The 19,110-nt window shown below is 39.3% G+C and overlaps 1 protein-coding gene across 1 annotated transcript in view; it reads right to left on the bottom strand.

Moving 5' to 3' along the window:
• ANKH (ANKH inorganic pyrophosphate transport regulator) overlaps positions 1-19,110 on the bottom strand; it is a 100,187-nt gene that overhangs the window by 8,653 nt on the left and 72,424 nt on the right. The window contains exons 5-9 of the mRNA XM_063298755.1: positions 18,145-18,315; positions 16,909-17,043; positions 7,071-7,163; positions 5,159-5,254; positions 718-847 (exon numbers count right to left, since the gene is read on the bottom strand). Coding sequence (XP_063154825.1) covers positions 718-847; positions 5,159-5,254; positions 7,071-7,163; positions 16,909-17,043; positions 18,145-18,315 — 625 coding nt within the window. The remainder of the gene's footprint in view (positions 1-717; positions 848-5,158; positions 5,255-7,070; positions 7,164-16,908; positions 17,044-18,144; positions 18,316-19,110) is intronic.

The following is a 19,110-nucleotide window of genomic DNA, read 5'->3' as shown; positions in this document are numbered from 1 at the left end:
TAGCCACCAGGAGTGAGGGTTGACTTGATGGATAATAACAATAAATATATTTCTCTCTCTCTCTCTCTCTCAATCAGGGTTTCTCAACTAGGATTCCATAGAACCCTAGGGTTCTGTGAGAGGTCACTAGGGGTTCCCTGGGAGATCACAATTTATTTAAAAAATTTAATTCAAATTCAGGCAAATTCACATTAAAGAGGTAAGATTCATTCTTTATTTTTAATTTAAGAACACTGTTAATGCATATATACAGGCCTAGACATGAAACGAACCATGGGCACTGCTGCACATTTTGTAACTTGTGGCCTATATTTGAGCCTGAATGTGCAGGGGTTCCCCAAAAACTATTTTAAGGGTTCTTCCATGGTCAGAAGGTTGAGAAAGGCTGCTCTAAATGTTATAGTTACAGCTATATATAACTATAGCATCTATCTATCTACCTACCTACCTATGTACTCTATCTATCTGCAAGAATCCATAGTAATAACTTTCTCTAAAATCCCTGCTTTTCTGCATGCAGGGAACTCTTCTTTACCCCCAAGCAACTGACACATTCTCCAAGTGCAAGCTGAACAAGTCATAAAGGTTGATCGTTTCAGCTGCAGTTTGTATTTCTGCAAGTGTTGCCTTTTGGTAGATTTATTATGCAAAGCAGAAAAAAACCTATGGATTAATGTAAATCTTCTGCACTGTTCATTCCCTCTGTTTTCTACATACCTGGAACAGGAAAGAAGGAGAAGATACGAAGAGGAATAACACAGAGCTCTGCAAAAGCATAATCAACTCCAATGATGTCGACTAAGATCTTCTCAGACACATTAGGCGTCCAAAACATCACAAAGCAGAGCTGAGAAAGTCAGAAAAGAACAGTTCATGATTAGGCACCATCTCTTAACTAGCTAAATGTGCCATTAGCTTTCATAATACAGATCCACAGCTTTCAAACTGGTCTCCAACTTACTTTAGTGACTGCTAGGATCACTGAAACTTAGCAGTCACCAGATCTACAAGCCTACTATTTTATTTAAAATAACATTCTTGTTCTATATTACAGGTATTTCTACCTGCATGAAAATTTACAGGTTTAACTGTCCTTTTCCAGATGCCCAAAGCAACTCTATTTTGCCTGCTGACCTAAACCTCTCTGTAAAATATTGTGAAAATATATTCTTAAAGCCAGAGTAATATTTTCTTGTCATATTTCCCATTTAGAGATACTGTGTTGCTGATGTTCTTTCATTTTAATGGCTTCAGTCCTTAATTTTCAACCACAACTGAGAGGTTTGCAAGTTCAGTCAAGAAACAAAAATGCTTCTAGTCTTCCAAGAATATCCCACTGAAAAGCACTTCTAAAATATATTTTTAAACTGACAAAAGTGCAAACATACATACTCTTATAATAATGTATGCATCTTTCTAAAATACTGCATGCTTTATACATTTCTTGCAGCAGTTTATTTATTGGTTTTATTTTTTTAGACCACCTATCACCACCTAAATCTCTGGGTGGTATATAAATGCCAAAACCTAATAATAATCTAAAACATTAAAAACATAAAATTATGAATTCTCATAGAAAAATAGAATTAACATTTTTTTTTTAGAAAGGACTGCTTTTCTCCTGTTTTCAGTGTATGATGCTTCATTTTTTAAGCTTCTTAAAATTTTAAAACTGTAACTTATCCTGGTGACTGAGAAATAGTTTTATAAATTAAGAACTAAAAACAAGATTAAGAAATTCCTTTCTTTTTCTGAATTTAAGTGTATTTTCTTTTCTTAATTTAACATGAGGATGGATCTAGTTCCTAATAACTGAAAATGAAGAAACTTGTTACCTAACTCAATTTAGATAGCAATCTGTGGGTTAAGGGGTGTCACAAAATACTTATTAAGAAATAGCAAAAATAGGAAATTGCATTAGAAATATCTTCAGACCAAATTGTTCAGTATTAGATCAAGACCTCAGGGTGAATTACTGAAATGAACTGAAGTTAGCCATAATTCACAAAATCCTTTGATTTTAAGGATGTATTGCAGATCACAGATTTTAAGGATCTGACCACTGTATAGAGAAAATACTTGGAGAGGCTTTCTTTCCCCCCAAACTAATCAGAAAATATTTCAACATATAAGATATATATCATTTCATTTAATTAAGCTACAGCTGTTCTCATGTGAAGAAATACATGTGGCAGGGCACACACACATATTCTCAATACAGCATGTATTAATTTTTTCAGCATAAAGAGAAAAAGAAGTGCTAAGAAGAGCTGATAAAAGCCAGCCTTCTCCAAAAAAAAAGTTTTGTTTTGTTTTTTAAATGCATCTAAGAACACAAAGTACAGAACTGGGAATGCTTGAACTTGTTGAGAGTAGCCTAGGCACAGATGCAAACTGTTCAACATACAAATCTATCATGGCAACTTGTACACATCCATCTCATAAAGCATTCCAGTGTCCAACAGATACTGTTATTGCCTAATGCAGTTTCTTCCTATTTGTTTCTCTCTGGGAAGAAAACAGAGGCATCTGTCTGTTCATATCAAGTCAGCCCATTCTCCTGTCTAGCTCAGTAGCTTCTATTCCAACAGTTCTTTAAGGTTTCAGTGAGGGGACTTTTCCAACTATCTGCAGACAAACCATAGTTTGTCCAGCTTGTGTTGGTGGAGAGAACAACCACCTCCACCAACATAAGCTGGACAAACTATGGTATACAAACAGAAAACAAGGCCCACTCCCTCTTTGCACAGAAGATGTTGCCTAGTCTGGCAATGAAACATCTGCAAGAAAACAACAAGGCTCAGAGAGCACCAAGGACTGCACAGTTCAACCCTGAGCTACAAATATTCGCTTCAATAGGAACGTTTTTATTGGAAGGTGAGAAAACCTTGGAACTTCTGGGGTAGGGTGATGGGAGAGGCCACAAATTGTGTAGTCTAATAAATATATTCAGAATAACTCCAAAGGTAGGAGCATTCCAGATTTTGCAAAGGCAGTAGCGAGGGAAGAATGCGTCAAAAAATGAAAACAAAATTGGAAAGTCCATTGTAATGGGTGGATAATTTCCTAAATGGTCGCTATTTCCTAAAAGTACACTTGAAAGAAGCTGAGAACTATCCAGTCTGTTTGATTACTAGTCCAAATATGGACTGCTTGACTAGAATATAGGCACAGTATGTTTATTATAAGGGTAAAACCAGACCTATCCTGGTCTAATACACGTACATATAAAGTACCTTGTTGTTAAAATATTAAGGATAGCATTTTATTTAGCTCACCAAATTTCCCAAGAGAGCTAAGGATTCCACATAGTGTTCAGTATTTATTTATCAAATTTATATAGCTGCCCATCTCACGAATGTGACTCTGGGTGGTGTACAATAAAACCAACAATTAAAACAGTCTTAAATAACCATTAAAAACAGGAAGCAGTAATTAGTAATATTATTTAGTAGAAGAAATCAACACATTTGCATGTGACTTATTCAAGGTTTTCTTCCACAAGCATTTTCATTTACGATCATAAAGACTTCAAGCAGATAATGAACAGCTGGGAGACTCCAGGATAAATGAAGGGCCTGTCTAATTAAGCAGATTAATGAGACTTTTGATTAAGAATAAGCACTAACTCATTCTGAACATCTATTTTTGGAAGCCAATCCCCAATATATAGCCAAACCATACTTGCTGAAAAGGAAAGAGAAGGTAATGAGAAGATTAATGGTACTGAAAGGAGTTCAGCTGATAACTTTTTCATAACAGATTTGAGTGTTATTGTTGTACTATGTTGTGCTGTAATATAACAATGGTAGGGTAAAAAAGGAAGTATTTATTAGTAGGGATGTCACATAACTATGAAGTTCCCTTTCACATTTTTATTTACTCAAGAGGGCTACTGCAATTCCTCCTTGGAAGATTTCAGAGACAAAGATTTAAGTCCATTTAAACTCTTCCATGTGAAATCAGTGAGACATGAAAATGTGCAAATTGTATTCCAAGACTGTTGCAGGTCTCTTTCATTTGGATTCTGGTTGCTTTGTGTCTGGTATTTATTTGTTCTTTGCTCACTGAGATTGCCTTGTGATTGATTTGAAGGAGAAAGGACAAACTCAGGGGGATTTTGACACCAAGTTCCCAGTGTTTACACCTATAGTTCAATAACTCTATTCCAAGGAATAATTCACTGAGAAAGCACCTGCTTTGCACACAAGGTCAATTCCTAGCATCTGCAAGTCAGGCTGGGAAAAGTCCTGACTTCAGTGCTGATCAACACACACTATAATAAACTCAGATAGCTTGACTTTGAAAAAACATCTTCCTATATTAATGTGTCCTAATATAAGGAAAAATACAAATGGGTCATTTTGTAATCAGTTCTTGTAAATCTGAATTCTGATTGTCTGTGGCAATTGAAAGAGAATCTAGCTGTCTGAAAACATGGAGTACCACAAACTATATTTCAGAATGTCACTTTCACAATATTCAGTAATAAGAGTTTGCTAGAAATACAAAGAGAGGCAGAAATTCTGAAGCTGATTTTTATTCTTCACATGAGAGGCTTTATCCATTTAAAAGGAAAATTGTTATCTCAAATCTAATGCAATTGGATTAAAAAAAACCCAATACAAGTGTTTTCAACAGTTTTATTACAGTATATCTGTATGAGTTTAGTGTTTTTGGCATTCTCAAATACATTGAATAGATCAAATCCATAATCTCAAGGGCAGCATTATTTTCTGCAAACTGCGTAAGATGAAGAAGCAGAACCACAGTAGATTGCCAAACATAGTGAGTGCAAGGTTAAGCTGAAAGATCAAATATTTGTTGCTGCCCTGTTTGAAAAATATAAGATAGGTCCTACATATAGTACTCATGCTCCAAAATCTAATATTTAGTGTCAGTGGAGAAAGTAACACTAAATGATTCTAGAACGATGGTTCTGGAACAATGGTTACAGAATTTCCAGCCAGGATGGCTATTGGCCAGTCTCTTGGGAATTCTTCTAACAGTAGTTCTGGAGGATTAGGATAAAATATTGCATAAATGGGGATGGAGGTGTGGGCAGATAACCATGTATATCACTGTAAAGAACGTGGAAGGAGAGTTGGTTAAAATAACGTTAATTTAAAAAGCAGTAATAAGGTAGTTGACTTCTTACCGTTAAGGAGAGGGCCATGCAGACAAAAGTGAACTTTTTGATGTGTGTTCCCGTGACAGTACTGCTGGTATTCACCATTTTATTGCTGGGATTGTTCTAGGTTGAAAGGGAGAAAAACCAGTATCATTATCCTCAGTAGAGCAACCATATTATCGTTTAGTGGCAAAATCAGTAGACTTCGTAGATCAAATCTCTGCTTATGCATTCCTTCAGATGAATTTAATGTTGAGTAAATTTGTATTGGGAAACTTCAGAAAGTAAATTCTTTACTGGCAGTGGTGTCCAGTTAAATAGGTTTTGCTTTTGGAAGCAATAACTTAGTTCCACAATGCTGCTGCGCTTGCATGTTGGAGCAAAAATAAGTTGGCTGTGATTTTGCTTACTGCAGATAGCAGTCACAAACCTGTGATGCTGCTTTCTATATACCCATAACTTTTCTTTCTGATGGGAATCAGAATGAACTGCATCCCATATGCTTATAGAAATGGATTTGCAAAAGTTCATAATTAGGATCCCCCATGTATGCAGGCCTCTGAATCTGAGCCACAGGCTGGATTTCTTCCATTCAATAAACTGAAGCTTTTCAGGTAGCTATGGAACAATAGCTTTGAACATTTTGCAGCATAAATGATAATACTGACTTAGTGGGCCTTACCCTATAGATTGGTTACTGCCACTGAACGCCACTTCTAAACAGAACACATGTGAGAGATGGGAGGATGTTTTTCTATGCTAGTCACTGCTGTACAAATTAGTTAAGAGATCATTAATCTTCTCTGTTTGTCCACCTTATCTCCAGTTCCCTACTCTTTAATGGGAATTTAAACAAACCAACCCTGCAGTTTGAGGCAGCAAGATGCTACTGGGGATGCTGAAAACACAATAAGCATTTATTATCGTGGGTGTGTCTGCCTTCTTATAATACACCTACTGAATTTCCAGGCAAAATTTAACAGATTGCTAGAGAGAGACCTATAAGTCCAATCTGACCCATATAACAGCAGTTGTTGTCATAGAGAAATATCCTCTCATCTCTCCCTGATGATCTAAAATCACTAGAGCAATCTTAACTTACCCTACCTCTAATTAGCAATAGAAGTAACCTATAGAAAATGAAGGTCTGAACACCTGATTTTTATTCACTCTAATAATTTGTATATAGGCTAAGTGACTTGATGTTCTGTTTTGCACAAAGAAATTCCAGATATCACTATGCAAACGTTTAAAAAAAAACCACCCTCCTCTCTCTCTCACCGAACCCACCCTCCATCTACATGGGCAGATGGAGCTTCTGAAACAGAAGAAAGTGTGCATGCTAGAACAGCTGAAGCAATGATGTCATTCTTAAAGGGAGCTATGGATAAAAGAAAGCTAAGGGACACACACACTTTTAGTGTGCACGTGTACATACATCTTTGTGCATCATTTTCTTATTTTATTATTGTGAGTCAGACACTCAAGGAAAAAGAAAGCTCAATAGCTCTTTTACAGGGTACGTAGTAAGAGGAAGGGGAAGTTTCTTGCCCAACACAGATTGTTGGGGCTCTTTATATGTCCCATTGCATCTTTGTGCTCCATCCTCTGTTGACACATAGGGACACAACAGAGGAACAACCATCTTACAATTCCCTAAGCAAACAGAAGATCTGCCTTTGAGTATGGAGGGGATATCCCAATCAGTTCATAAGGAATAAGCTTATGAACTTGGAGCTGCAGAACAGGATGGAGTGAGATGGATATACAGTATATGTGACCTAGTATCAGGAAAAGCAATGAGACTGACAGAAACTAGTTTTGCCTCATTTCTTGCAAACCTCACCCATCACAAAGCCAATTTCTCACAGAGCACTCTTGGCAAAGCTGCATTTGAGAGAAACTAAGGATTTGCTCTCATCACAGAAAACAAGCTCACCTTGTCAAAAGCAGGGTAAACAGCTCGGATCTCTGTCAACCAGCCATATGGCATGTGTCCCACTGGATACGTAGCTGTCAAAATTGCTACTGCCTAAGGTGTGGAGGAAAGACAGAAGATTACAGATCAAATCCTCAGAGACAACTTGCTTTTTACCTAATGTTCAGATACTTCTATCACTGTTAGATCAGCAGTATTTTAAGACTGGCAAGCCAGCACCTAATTCATGACCACAGTAGATGCAAACTGGGACATTTGTGAATACTTGGATTCACATATTATACTCAGTCATAATATCAGTTGTTTAATATTGACTTAATATGTGTGAACCTCATTAATTATGGTTTGTAAACTATGATTTATGGCTTAGCACATTGTGGCTTATTTAATAAAAAGTAGTTAAAGCAGACCACAGCATAGTATAGTACATGAACCCAGTTTATGACTTTCAGCTGTAGAAAAATTCTAAGTAAGTTGCAACAATTCTAACTCAACTGCAACTGCTTTAAAAATATATACTTCGTCAGCTTCCAGTGAACCTTCTTGATTTGATGACCACTTTCCAGTGAAATGTGGTCAAGCTGTTAATGGAGAGACACTATTCACAACTGTGGTGGAAATAAGCCTAACTGTTTTATGAAGTTGTTTTGTTTCCACCACAATTTAGTCTATTCATGATACACTAAAATGTGATTAACTGAAAATGGCAATAGGAACTTCTGATCTTCTCACAACCATCTTGGAACATGAGAGAGCACAAAACTGAAACTCATTACTAAACTTAATTTAGTTAAATCTAATGATTCCCCCCCAAAGCCCCTCTTGACATTTTCTTTGAATATGGCTTCCAACACATGATTAAAAGTTGGGCACACTCTGCTCATTCCATACATTCGGTCCAGATGCATCTTGTCTGGTTTTGACTTCTTTGTGGTGCTATTCCAATGCAATGCAAGACTTTTTTTTTCTAATTCTGTAATCCTGTATTTTCATGGAATTTCTCAGAACAAATACAACAGAATCATGCTAATCTGCATCTAGAAGAACAGCGAGAGATCCATCTGAGCTGGAAAGCAAGGGCTCAGCTGCATAAAACACTGAGGATGCTGTACTCAATAATGAAAAGATCTTCAGTGAATGAACAATATTCATAGATAACGACTTGAGACTATGTACTATGTTTTGGCAGTCACGACTAGAAACACAAGCAGATGTGACTGCAGTGAGGATCAAATCCAACCTATAGCTCCCTAGTAATCTAGAATTTAAGTAGTAAATATAAGAAGAGCACACACATAATTGCCAGGATCATCTCAAGATTCTTTAAAGATAGTGAACACACCTTTTGGCTTAAGGGTCAAGAACCCATGATCTTCTGCAATCAGCAACTTGATCAGATTTTTCTTAATCACATTAAAACTATTTTGAAAAACATTCTGTGTTGTCCATCCCATGGTGGATGTTCAAAACCTTATTCTTCCATTTCAAATCCACTGCACAAATTTTATCTCATGTTTTGCTTTAAGGAAACCATTAAAAAAATTAACAATATAATCTTATGACTTAGAAGTAAATTCTAAGGCAGGGTTGCTGACTAAGTTATTCTATGCAAAGAATATGCCTCATGAAAAGTAATGGCATGAGGCACACTTCTGTAGGAAGGACATTCCTCAAATACGAATATTGTGATACCCAGCATGCTTATTTGTGCAAGTATAGCACTGCATTTGAAAAAGGGAAATGGATTGCAAGAAGATGTTTAGTACAGGAATCCAAACTAAAAAAACGCAGACAGTGGTCAACCCTCTGCTTGAATACAGCCAGTGAAGAAGAGCCCACCACCTCTCAGGTTGAACGAGTGCACACTCAACTTGCTTTTTGTTACTATGGGAGCTTTTTCTGACATTCAATCAGAACTTCCTGCGACTTAAATGCTTACTCTGTACTCTGGAATGATAGATGACTTTTTTTCAAATATTTGAAGACTGTTTTGCATGCAAGAGGATCAAGGAAGCATCTGAGCCAGCAGCATGTGTCTCAAATTCTAATCATGGTTAGGAGATCAGAGGCATTACAACTGAATTGGGCCCAAAATAAGAGAAATAAAACACTTGTCAAGTAGATCCAGCAGCATTCATAAGCTTAAATTCGCAGTATGTTCTGCTTGTATGCCAGGATTTTCCAATGGTTACTGCTACCAGCGCTTTCTCTTTCGGCAATGTTTTCAGAAACAGAAAGTAACAGAACACACGAACAATAGACACTAATAAAGTCTGTTTTCAGCTGACAAGATGAGAAACATTTAAACAAGAGAATGTTTAAAGGCATTCTTTGCCTTTACAACAAAAAGCATGTCCAGATGGGTTGCTTAAAATTACACAACTTGTGGGCAGTAAAAGTTAACTGTTCAATTAAGTACATGCCTGAAGTTCACCTATATAACTCAGTTCTATATTCCACTTCTTTATATTGCTTTGAAGTACACGTATATTAGATAAAACTCCAAAGGTCTTCATTCCTATGAAACAAAATTCTATTAAATATCATGCTAGAATAAGGGTTGTACATATTGTTGAGGTTTTCCTACTAATAGATTAAGACTGCTATTGTGCCTAATCATTTTGGCCGGGTTAAAAGGTTGTATTAGATTGTCTCCTCTCAAGTGCTTCATGCAAATCACCTGGGGGAGGAAACCTGCCCGGACTTGTTCTTACTTTCTTTTTTTTCTCTGCCGGCAATGTAGGCAAGCAAGGCTTGCTCCAAGGGAGCTAAGTCCTTTAAATATGTTTTGCTTTTGTTTTGTTTTCTGTAAATAAATTGTTTTTATAGAAATGCTTGGTGTGTGACTTTTTTGACCTCTCCTGGGCTAAAGGCTTTCCCAGCATCTGCCAACAGGTTATGGGCCCAGTAAGCCCAGTAAAACCCAGAGAGAAAAGAGAGATCAGCTCCACACCTCGTGCACAATTTAAAGGCAGGTAGCAAAGACCTGTGAAGATTTTCTTTGGAGCCACCTGGAGATTTTCCAGCAACTGCCGGTCTACAGGACTTAGAAGCTAGCTGAGGTGACTTGCAAAAGAAGGAAGAAGCCATGGCTACCTCCCAGCCCTCAGCGATGCCTCTGGAGCGCCTATCAGAGACCAACTATTTGAATTGGGCCCTGAAGATGGAAATGTATCTTCGCAGAGAGAATCTTTGGCTGCCAATTGGTGAGCAAACCCCCCCAAATTCCAGTGCTGAATGGTTGAGACAGGATGAGCGGGCTAGAGCCACCATTATCTTGGGAGTTGAGGACAATCAGCTAGTCCACGTGCGAGGCATGCAGTCTGCAAAGCAACTTTGGGACGCTTTGAGAGACTTATATGTAAAGGCAACAGCAGGGAGTAAAGTTACTCTGACGAAAAAGCTGTACAGAGCCTACCTTGCAGAAGGAGATAGCCTTCCTGAGCACCTGCATTATATTCAGCAGCTGTTTGTTGAGTTGCAGGAGAGAGGAATGGAATTTACACCTCTCACAAAATCATATATCCTCCTGTCCTCACTAAATGCAACGTGGGACACGCTGATTTGTACCCTGGAGGCTATGCCTGAAGCAGACCTCACCCCATTGTATGTTACACAGCGCTTACTCGCTGAATGGGAGAAGAGAGAAGAAAGATTCCCCCCCATCTCTTCTGGAAAGCTGCAAGACCAGAAAATGAGGGAAAAGAAGGGAAAGGAACCTGAGGCCACAGAGCTAGCAAGCCAGCGATGCTTCACTTGTGGTTCAGCTGGACATTTGCAGAAAGACTGTACCTTGAGACCCAAGAGTAGAAAGACAGAGAAGAAGAACACAAGGGCAACACAGAAGAAGGCTCTTCAGACAACCCAAATTGCACAGGTTGCTGAGAAGGGTAATTCTGATGTATGGGTGTTAGATTCTGGGGCCAGTTGTCATTTATGTAATTGTAAAAGCTCTTTTGTGTCACTGTCTAAAACTGAAAGACAAAGTATATCTTTGCCTGATGGGTCTGTGACCAAAATTATGGGACAAGGTGACTTGTATTTATCCTGCTTAGGAGAAACTGTAAAAGGTGTGTTGTATGTGCCAAATTTACAATCAAACCTTTTATCTGTGGCACAATTGGCTGCAACAGGGTATATCATAACATTTAAGAAAAATGGTTGTGAGATACGAAAAAATGGGAAATTGTGTGCTACTGGTATGTTAAGACTCCTTGTACATTGTGCAAAATGCAAGGAAGCCAAGCTACAAGGCTGCAGTTGGCAACACGCCATATCATGACCAATGTGTACACCTGATGCACAGGAGATTTGGTCATGCTAATTTCAAGTATATAGCACAAATGCCACAGCTGTGTGCTGACCTAAAGATAAACCCCTGTGATAAATACTTAGACTGTGTAGTTTGCAAAGAATGCAAAACACTAAAAGCTCCTGTGAGTAAGCACAGTGACAGAGTTACAAGTAGACCTTTGGAAATTGTACACTCTGACATTATTGGTCCTTTTGCTCCAAGTCTTGGACAAGCAAGGTATGCAATGACAATCATTGATGATTTCTCAAGATACACATTTATCTACATCTTAAAACATAAAGATGAGGCATTTGAGAAATTTAAAAGTTTTGTGACATGGGCAAATGGAAAATTCCCTAGGCCTGTATCTGCACTCCAATGTGATAGAGGAGGAGAATACCTTTCTCACAAATTCAGAAGGTTCCTAGTGAAAAAGGGGATAGAACAAATTCTTTCTAACCCGTACACCCCTCAGCAAAATGGTGTTGCTGAAAGAAAGGGCAGAACCTTGCAAAATGCGATGGAATGCATGTTAAAAGATTCACGATTATGTTTTAAGTTCTGGGGAGAGGCAATATCGACTGCCACTTATGTTCAGAACAGGTTGTATAACTCTGTGATTCAGGACACTCCATTCCATTTGTTTTATGGTGTGAAACCAAAGGTAAACCATCTTAGAGTGTTTGGTAGCACTGCTTGGGTTCACATTCCAAAACAGCAGAGAAGGAAAGGAGGCCCCACAACAAAGAAAGCTATCTTTGTTGGCTATGAACAAAGCCAGAGGAGCTACAGGTTCATAATGGGAGAGAAATTAATAATTAGCAAAAGTGCTTCTTTTGCTGAACAAAACTGGGGGAGATTAAATTCTAGCTCTCCAGTTGATCTGACCACCACAAGAGAACAGCAAGGACTTGCTGATGGTGATCTTTTGCCTGATGAGGACATTAAACCAGAAAAGCAAACTGAAGATCTGTCTGATGAGACAGATGCTTCTCAGGAAAGTGATAGGAGTCAAAATTTAAGCCCAGTATTACCTTGCAGATCTCAGAGGAGTAATAAAGGCGTTCCTCCATCACGTTTTCAGGCTGAAACAGTAAAGGCTTTTCACATATTCACAGAACCTGAGTCTTTAGAACAAGTGAATGCTTTACCACCAGAGATTGCACAAAATTGGCATTCTGCTATGCAACAGGAGTTAGCATCCTTGAAAGAAAATAAAACATGGAAACTGGTAAATCTACCTCCCAATGAACGCTGTCTGGGTTGTAGGTGGGTTTTCAAACTGAAAAGGGATGCCGATGGCAAAATCCAAAAATATAAAGCAAGGTTGGTTGCAAAAGGGTTCACTCAAAGGAAAGACTTAGACTTTGACAAGACTTTTGCACCAGTTACTAAAGGTGAATCAGATTACTGTTAAAAATTGCTGCACTCAAAGGAATGTCAGTTAACCACTATGACATTCAAACTGCATTTCTCTATGGAGATTTAGATCACAAATTATACATGCAGCAACCCCCTGGCTATGAAAAAGGGGAGAATCTAGTCTGTGAACTGCAGAAGTCAATCTATGGGTTAAAACAAGCTGCTAGATCCTGGAACCAAAAAGTAGATGAAAAACTGCAGAATTTTGGTTTTGAAAAAGGAAAAGCAGATCCCTGTGTATATATGAAGAAGGACAAACAAGGCTGTATGTATCTGTGCATTTATGTTGATGATTTGCTGCTGTTCACATCAACAGAAAAACAAAGGCTTGATTTTGAAGCCTGCATGAAAAGCCATTTCACATTAAAAAGCCTTGGAATTATAACAACCTAGGTTTGGAAAAACACAGGAAGAATGGTAGTTTTCTGTTAAACCAAAGGGGAGATAATGGTAAAGTAATGTGAATGGAAAGACATATAAAGTTGTCAGAGAAGATTGGTTATGCATCTTAATCTGTAGTGTAAAAAGGGGAGTGTTGAGGTTTTCCTACTAATAGATTAAGACTGCTATTGTGCCTAATCATTTTGGCCGGGTTAAAAGGTTGTATTAGATTGTCTCCTCTCACGTGCTTCATGCAAATCACCTGGGGGAGGAAACCTGCCCGGACTTGTTCTTTCTTTTTTTTTCTCTGCCGGCAATGTAGGCAAGCAAGGCTTGCTCCAAGGGAGCTAAGTCCTTTAAATATGTTTTGCTTTTGTTTTGTTTTCTGTAAATAAATTATTTTTATAGAAATGCTTGGTGTGTGACTTTTTTGACCTCTCCTGGGCTAAAGGCTTTCCCAGCATCTGCCAACACATATACACTGATCCTATAAATGTACGTGACTTGGAAATGGGGCAGAATTCTCAGCATCTGAGCTTTGAATCTGTATCTGTAGCTATTTTTTTAAGCTGATGGTATACAAATATCCAAGATTTTCATGAAATCTCAGGCACCTTTTCCTTTCTAGTGCATGATAAGTAACTGAATTCACAGCACTGTGATTATTATATATTGTCAGGACCAGGCCTGCCTTTGACTCGGATTCAGTTTCACATTCCGAGTCAGAGGAGGAATTAAAAACTTATCATGCTAGAGTTGGAGAAACGAAACTCCAGCATGACTCAGCGGAGTGGGAAGAATCCATGACACTGATTGGGCGAGATCCAGAAGGGGATTTGAATACGCCAATCAGCACGCACCAGAGATGCACTAAAAAACGTGCAATGGAGAAGGCAGCCCAATTGGCTGCAGGAGACTCCAAGCACGCCAAGGAATGGGATAAAAGGCAGCAATGCAGGCAGCATGCTGCCAGAGACAACCGATCCTCTAGACCTGCAGCTCCAGAAGAAGATTCCTTACCAACTTCAGAAGTGGCGACTGTGGCCGAGGAAGAAACAGCGTCAGTCTTGAATTCTGAGGAAGGGATCTTCGTGCCCGCTGCATTTGAGGAACCAGCATTGCCTGAGCCTGGCAGCCAGTGCCTTGCCTCCAGCTTCGAAAGCTTGCATTGCTTTCAGCAGCACCATTGAGTCGAGGGTTTTTTGCGCCACTGCCCTCAGCAGTTTACCACAGCCACTCTTCTCAGACCCCTGCAGATTTCAGGGGGTGTTGCTCACCTTGCTCAGGATCTGAGTTTGTGGCACACATGGTGCTTCTAGTCAAACCCAGCCTAGTTCCTAGTTCCAAGCCTTGCTCCAAGTCTCCTGCCCAGCAAATCCGCCAAGTCCGGGGCTTCCAGCCAAGTCCAGCCTAGTTCCAAGTTCCAAGCCTTGCTCCAAGTCTCCTGCCCAGCGAAACCAGCCAAGTCCAGGGCTTCCAGCCGAGTCAAGCCTAATCATGAGTTCCAAGCCTTGTTCCAGATCTCCTGTCCAGTGAATCCAGTCCAGTCCGGGGTTTCCAGCAGAGTCAAGTTGAGTTCTGAGTTCCAAGCCTTGCTTGGAGTCTCTTGCCCAGAGAATCCAGCCCAGTCTGGGGCTTCCAGCCTAGCCCAGTGCTAAGTTCCAAGTCTAGGTCCTACCCATCTTCTCCAGAGGTCCGGTCCAGTCCGGTGATTCCAGCCGAGTCCAGCCTTGCCCTGAGTTCGAGTCCTGTGCCCAAGATTCCGTGTTCTTCAGTTTGCTGATTGTAGTCTTGCATCCAGATCCACTGAGCCAGCCATCCCATGTTGTGTTGTTCCAGGTTTATTCCAGTTCAAGAGCTGCTGTCTCCAGTCCTCGTGTTCCAGTTGGATCCAGTCCCACTTCCAGAGAATACCTAGTGCTGCCTTGCTACATTGTCTAGCCTTGATTGCTCCAGTCTTTCTCTAAGGACTTATTGATTGTAAATAGTTCTTAATAAAGAGTTTTATTGAGAATTGGTTTGGTGCATGGTCTGAACAGGACATATATTGATAAAGAGCCTAAAATTGCAGAGTGCTGTAAAGAAATTTAAAGCCCTGTACCATTCACAACATGACCCTATGCACGGAGCTGACCATATGGAACTGTCCTGAGGAACTGGTACCTTCAGAAGATAGTAATAAAAAGAATCTTATTCAATTCCTCCTCATGTGCTTAGGAAATGTATATGCACATTGCTCCATATGGGATCATATCATATCTGAAGCAGCTCCACTCACAGGAAACAGCCTCAGAATTTGGCAGCTGAGGAAACAAGGTTGTTTCAGAGCCTCATGTAACTTCTTGATCCTCTTTACAACTAGCAAGAGTCACATACTGGATTTAATTATTCACTGGAAACTTACTGTACTTCTTCCTGTGTGTGTGATATATACAGGTATAAAGCTATGTACAGGCTAGTTACCATTAGAGAAAAAATGCATTTGACAGCATGCTTCTTAATTGTGTACATTTTACATACGAATACCAGAAGTCATCTGGATAAACATGTTCAAGCTGTCATTAAGGCTATAATAGATGTGATTATAACTATTAGTCTGCTCTTAGACCGTGTTCCTCAATTTGCAGAAGATGTGCTGTAACAATGAGCAGTATGGTCCATCACCTTAAAAGCAGCTATTCTATACAGGTAGTCCTCGAGTTACAACGGCAGTTGAGGCCAGAATTTCCAGTCGTAAAGTGCGAAGTCACATGACCGCATCCCTTAGTGATGGCAGTCCGTGCAGTCCCCACTGCCATCATTAAGCGAGGATCGTGAGTCATTAAGGGAGCACCTCCTCCCAACTTCCTGCTAGCTTCCAACAACCAAAGTCAGTGGGGAAGCTGGCCAGAAGTTGCAAGACCCAGGTGGTTTACAAGCAAGTCGGCAGGCAGGTAAGTGGCTGCTGCCGGGTGGGGGAGGGTGCATGAGTGTCCGGGGAGGGTGTGCGAGTGGCCGGGGAGGGTGCGTGAGTGGCCGGGGAGGCACAGTGAGAGTGCAGCAAGGCTCAGGGAGGGTGTGCAGGTGGTGGGGGAGGCATGACATTATCCCATATTCCCCACAAATCAAAGGTAAGATTACTCAGCTCAAATTATTTGGGTAAAATTCATAATCTTCCTTTCAGGCATATACAATAAATCCAATGTGGTTTTTGATCTCCATCTATCTATTTCTTTGGTCACACACTTTTGAAAACATGGCCCACCTGCAAAGACCAAGTGTAACCCTCAATCTGAAAAGAAAAAAGAAAAAGTGCTGTGCATCCCTATTCATTAGACGAAAAGGAACCTGTGCCTAATAGTCAGGAAGAACAGGCTGAATTTCCTGAGCTAAAATTACCCGGAATATCCAAGGAGAGCATACCCTTAGCTAAATAATAAAAAAAAAAAGAGTTAATGACGATTTTAGTTGGAAAGTCTTTCAAAGGGGAAAGGTCTCTAGGATCCTAGCAGTATCTGGAACAAGAAAAGCAGGTCAAGCCAGGGTGGCTAGGAACTGCAGGAAATAAATCTGACACAACTCAGAGCCACTAGCACAGGAAAGCTACCAACAGGAAGTTAATGCATCTTCAACAGCTTGACTCAATGGGTTGTTAAAGGACGGGGAGGAAACACAGCTGTTTTGTGAAGACAGATCTACGTTCTCTGCATTGATACAGATTCTGAACAAATATTAGAAAATCAAAGCAAACTGGATTCATACCTCTGTAGCTGCTGAACTGCCACCAAGATCCCGGGATACAAAGAGGTTCACAATGGGCCTACTGATTCTCTGAGTGGCCAAGATTAATGCCAAAGGCCACCAGAAACTTAGCATCTTTCTTATTGTAGCATCGCCCTGCAGGTAAAATGAGAACAGTCAGTGTTGCTGAACCACAATGCTAGAGCACAGCCAACAGAAGAGCTAAGAAATTGTTTTACAAATGCTCAGAATACTTCAAGGAAGAAGTAAAAAGTAGTATTAAAAAGCTCCTAAGCCTATAGATCAAAAAAGGAACTATAGATTCTTAACCATGTTGTCCATGAAATTTGGATATTACTGTCCTGGGCATTTAATTCATGAGAGAAGTGTTCAAGAAGTTGATTAAAATTACTGCCTGCAGCTCCAGAATTATGCAATATAGTATTTTAAAAAACAGTTATTCTCATACATTTTTCTGCAAAGAGGTATCCTGGAAGATTAACGGCTTTCATCAGCTCAGTATTGGTTCAGCATTTCTTTTAGCTCTATGCTGATTTCCTTGGCTCAGTGCTGAGTGTCTCTGTTTCTTAATATCAACACAAACAAAAATGACACAAAAAATATTGGAAACAGGACCACAAGAAATACTGTGGTTTCAGAGATATGTAGGAGACAAAGCCACACAGTGGGTATGATCGGTATAGAATGATCAAGCAGCATTTTATACATCAAGCCTGACATATGCTGCTGAAACTACAAGAGAATTAAGTTCCACTGAAGTTACATTGAAGCCAGTAGGTTTTATTGCCAAGCTGTGAGTATGTAATTGTGGTAGTGCTGTATTCAGCAAAAGCCCACAGGCATCTTTACAGACAGCTTCCAAGATACAACTGATCTCTCACTATTGTAACATTTTTTTACACTGGAATATTTTTCTAGTTACATTTTTCTAATCATTCAAATAGCAAAACACCAATTAAACTTAAGGCACAATACCTTTCTAATATACACACAAACTCGCCCTCTCTCCACACATCCAGTACATTTAAAAAGTCCTTTGCAATCATGGTGTTTAGTAGCTAACAGGAATGACTAGTTTTCTCAATTTTTAAAAAATCGTTACAATACTCTATCCCTGTAAGACAATATTTTAAAAAATAAATCCAAAGCAGCATTACAGGAGTGTGAACTCTATAATGCAAAATTGATGCATTGGATGCAGTTATATAGTTAACATATTAATGTATCCAAACTTACCCCCATCTCTGGCCCACTATGGTCAGGAATAATATCATGAATGTTTCTGTAGTAACCCAGGCATAATGTGGTGCACCGGACAAGCGCTCCCATGTATAAAGACAGGATTGGGATGAGGAGAGGCTCTCGGCATTCCAAGTGACTGTGTAGTAAAATTGCCACAAAAACCACCTATCCAGAAAAAAGTAAAAAAAGAGGAGGAAGACTAGTTAGGAACACTCAAGACTGTCAGAAGGCTAAGTTATTTGGGGCATCATTTGCCAAACATGAGATATGTCTTAATTATTATTCAGGAATCTCTCCCCTTAAATTGCTAAAGGCAGACGATATATATTGACTTGCTGCATTTTTGGTCCGTTAGCTGCCTTCATAAGAGATAACAAAGAGTAACACTTAATGATCAATTTCATTGTATGCATATCACAGTTTTTGAGAAATTGCTCCTTTTTATTATAAAGAAGTATTTGAAGATTAAGGTAGATGTTCCTGCCTACTCAACTGTACCCAAAGAAACCAACATTTTAATTTGGGAAAATGTGGCCAACTTTTTCACCAAGAAGCTGTGGGCGTAGACACAGTTGGGGAAATGAATCAGAAAGTGTTTTAAATAATCGATGGTAAAAAAAAATTCCTGAACAAATATGGGAAAAAAAGTGGTGGTGCTGATAAATTAGGAAAACCTAATGATTGGAGGTGGGGCAGGAGGGAGAGCAAAGAAACAGTTGCATTGATGTAGATGTCACCTACTTCCATGCACCATTTTATAATGTCATACTTATTAAGGATATTTGAAAACACATAATGTGAGATAAATGGCAAGAGCAGAAAAGGTTTAGGTAACAATGTAAGCATTCAAGATGACTGAATGTTTATTTCAACAACCTTTAAAACATTTCTGCAAGACAGACCTGTATGTTATCCCAATATTGCTGATGAATGGCTGAACAGAGGAGCTTTGCTTAATTA

The sequence above is a fragment of the Candoia aspera genome, chromosome 3 (assembly GCF_035149785.1).
Source record: "Candoia aspera isolate rCanAsp1 chromosome 3, rCanAsp1.hap2, whole genome shotgun sequence".
Lineage (NCBI taxonomy): Eukaryota > Metazoa > Chordata > Lepidosauria > Squamata > Boidae > Candoia > Candoia aspera.
The sequence above is the reverse complement of the archived record's forward strand: the minus strand, read 5'-3'. Positions and strand labels throughout refer to the sequence as shown.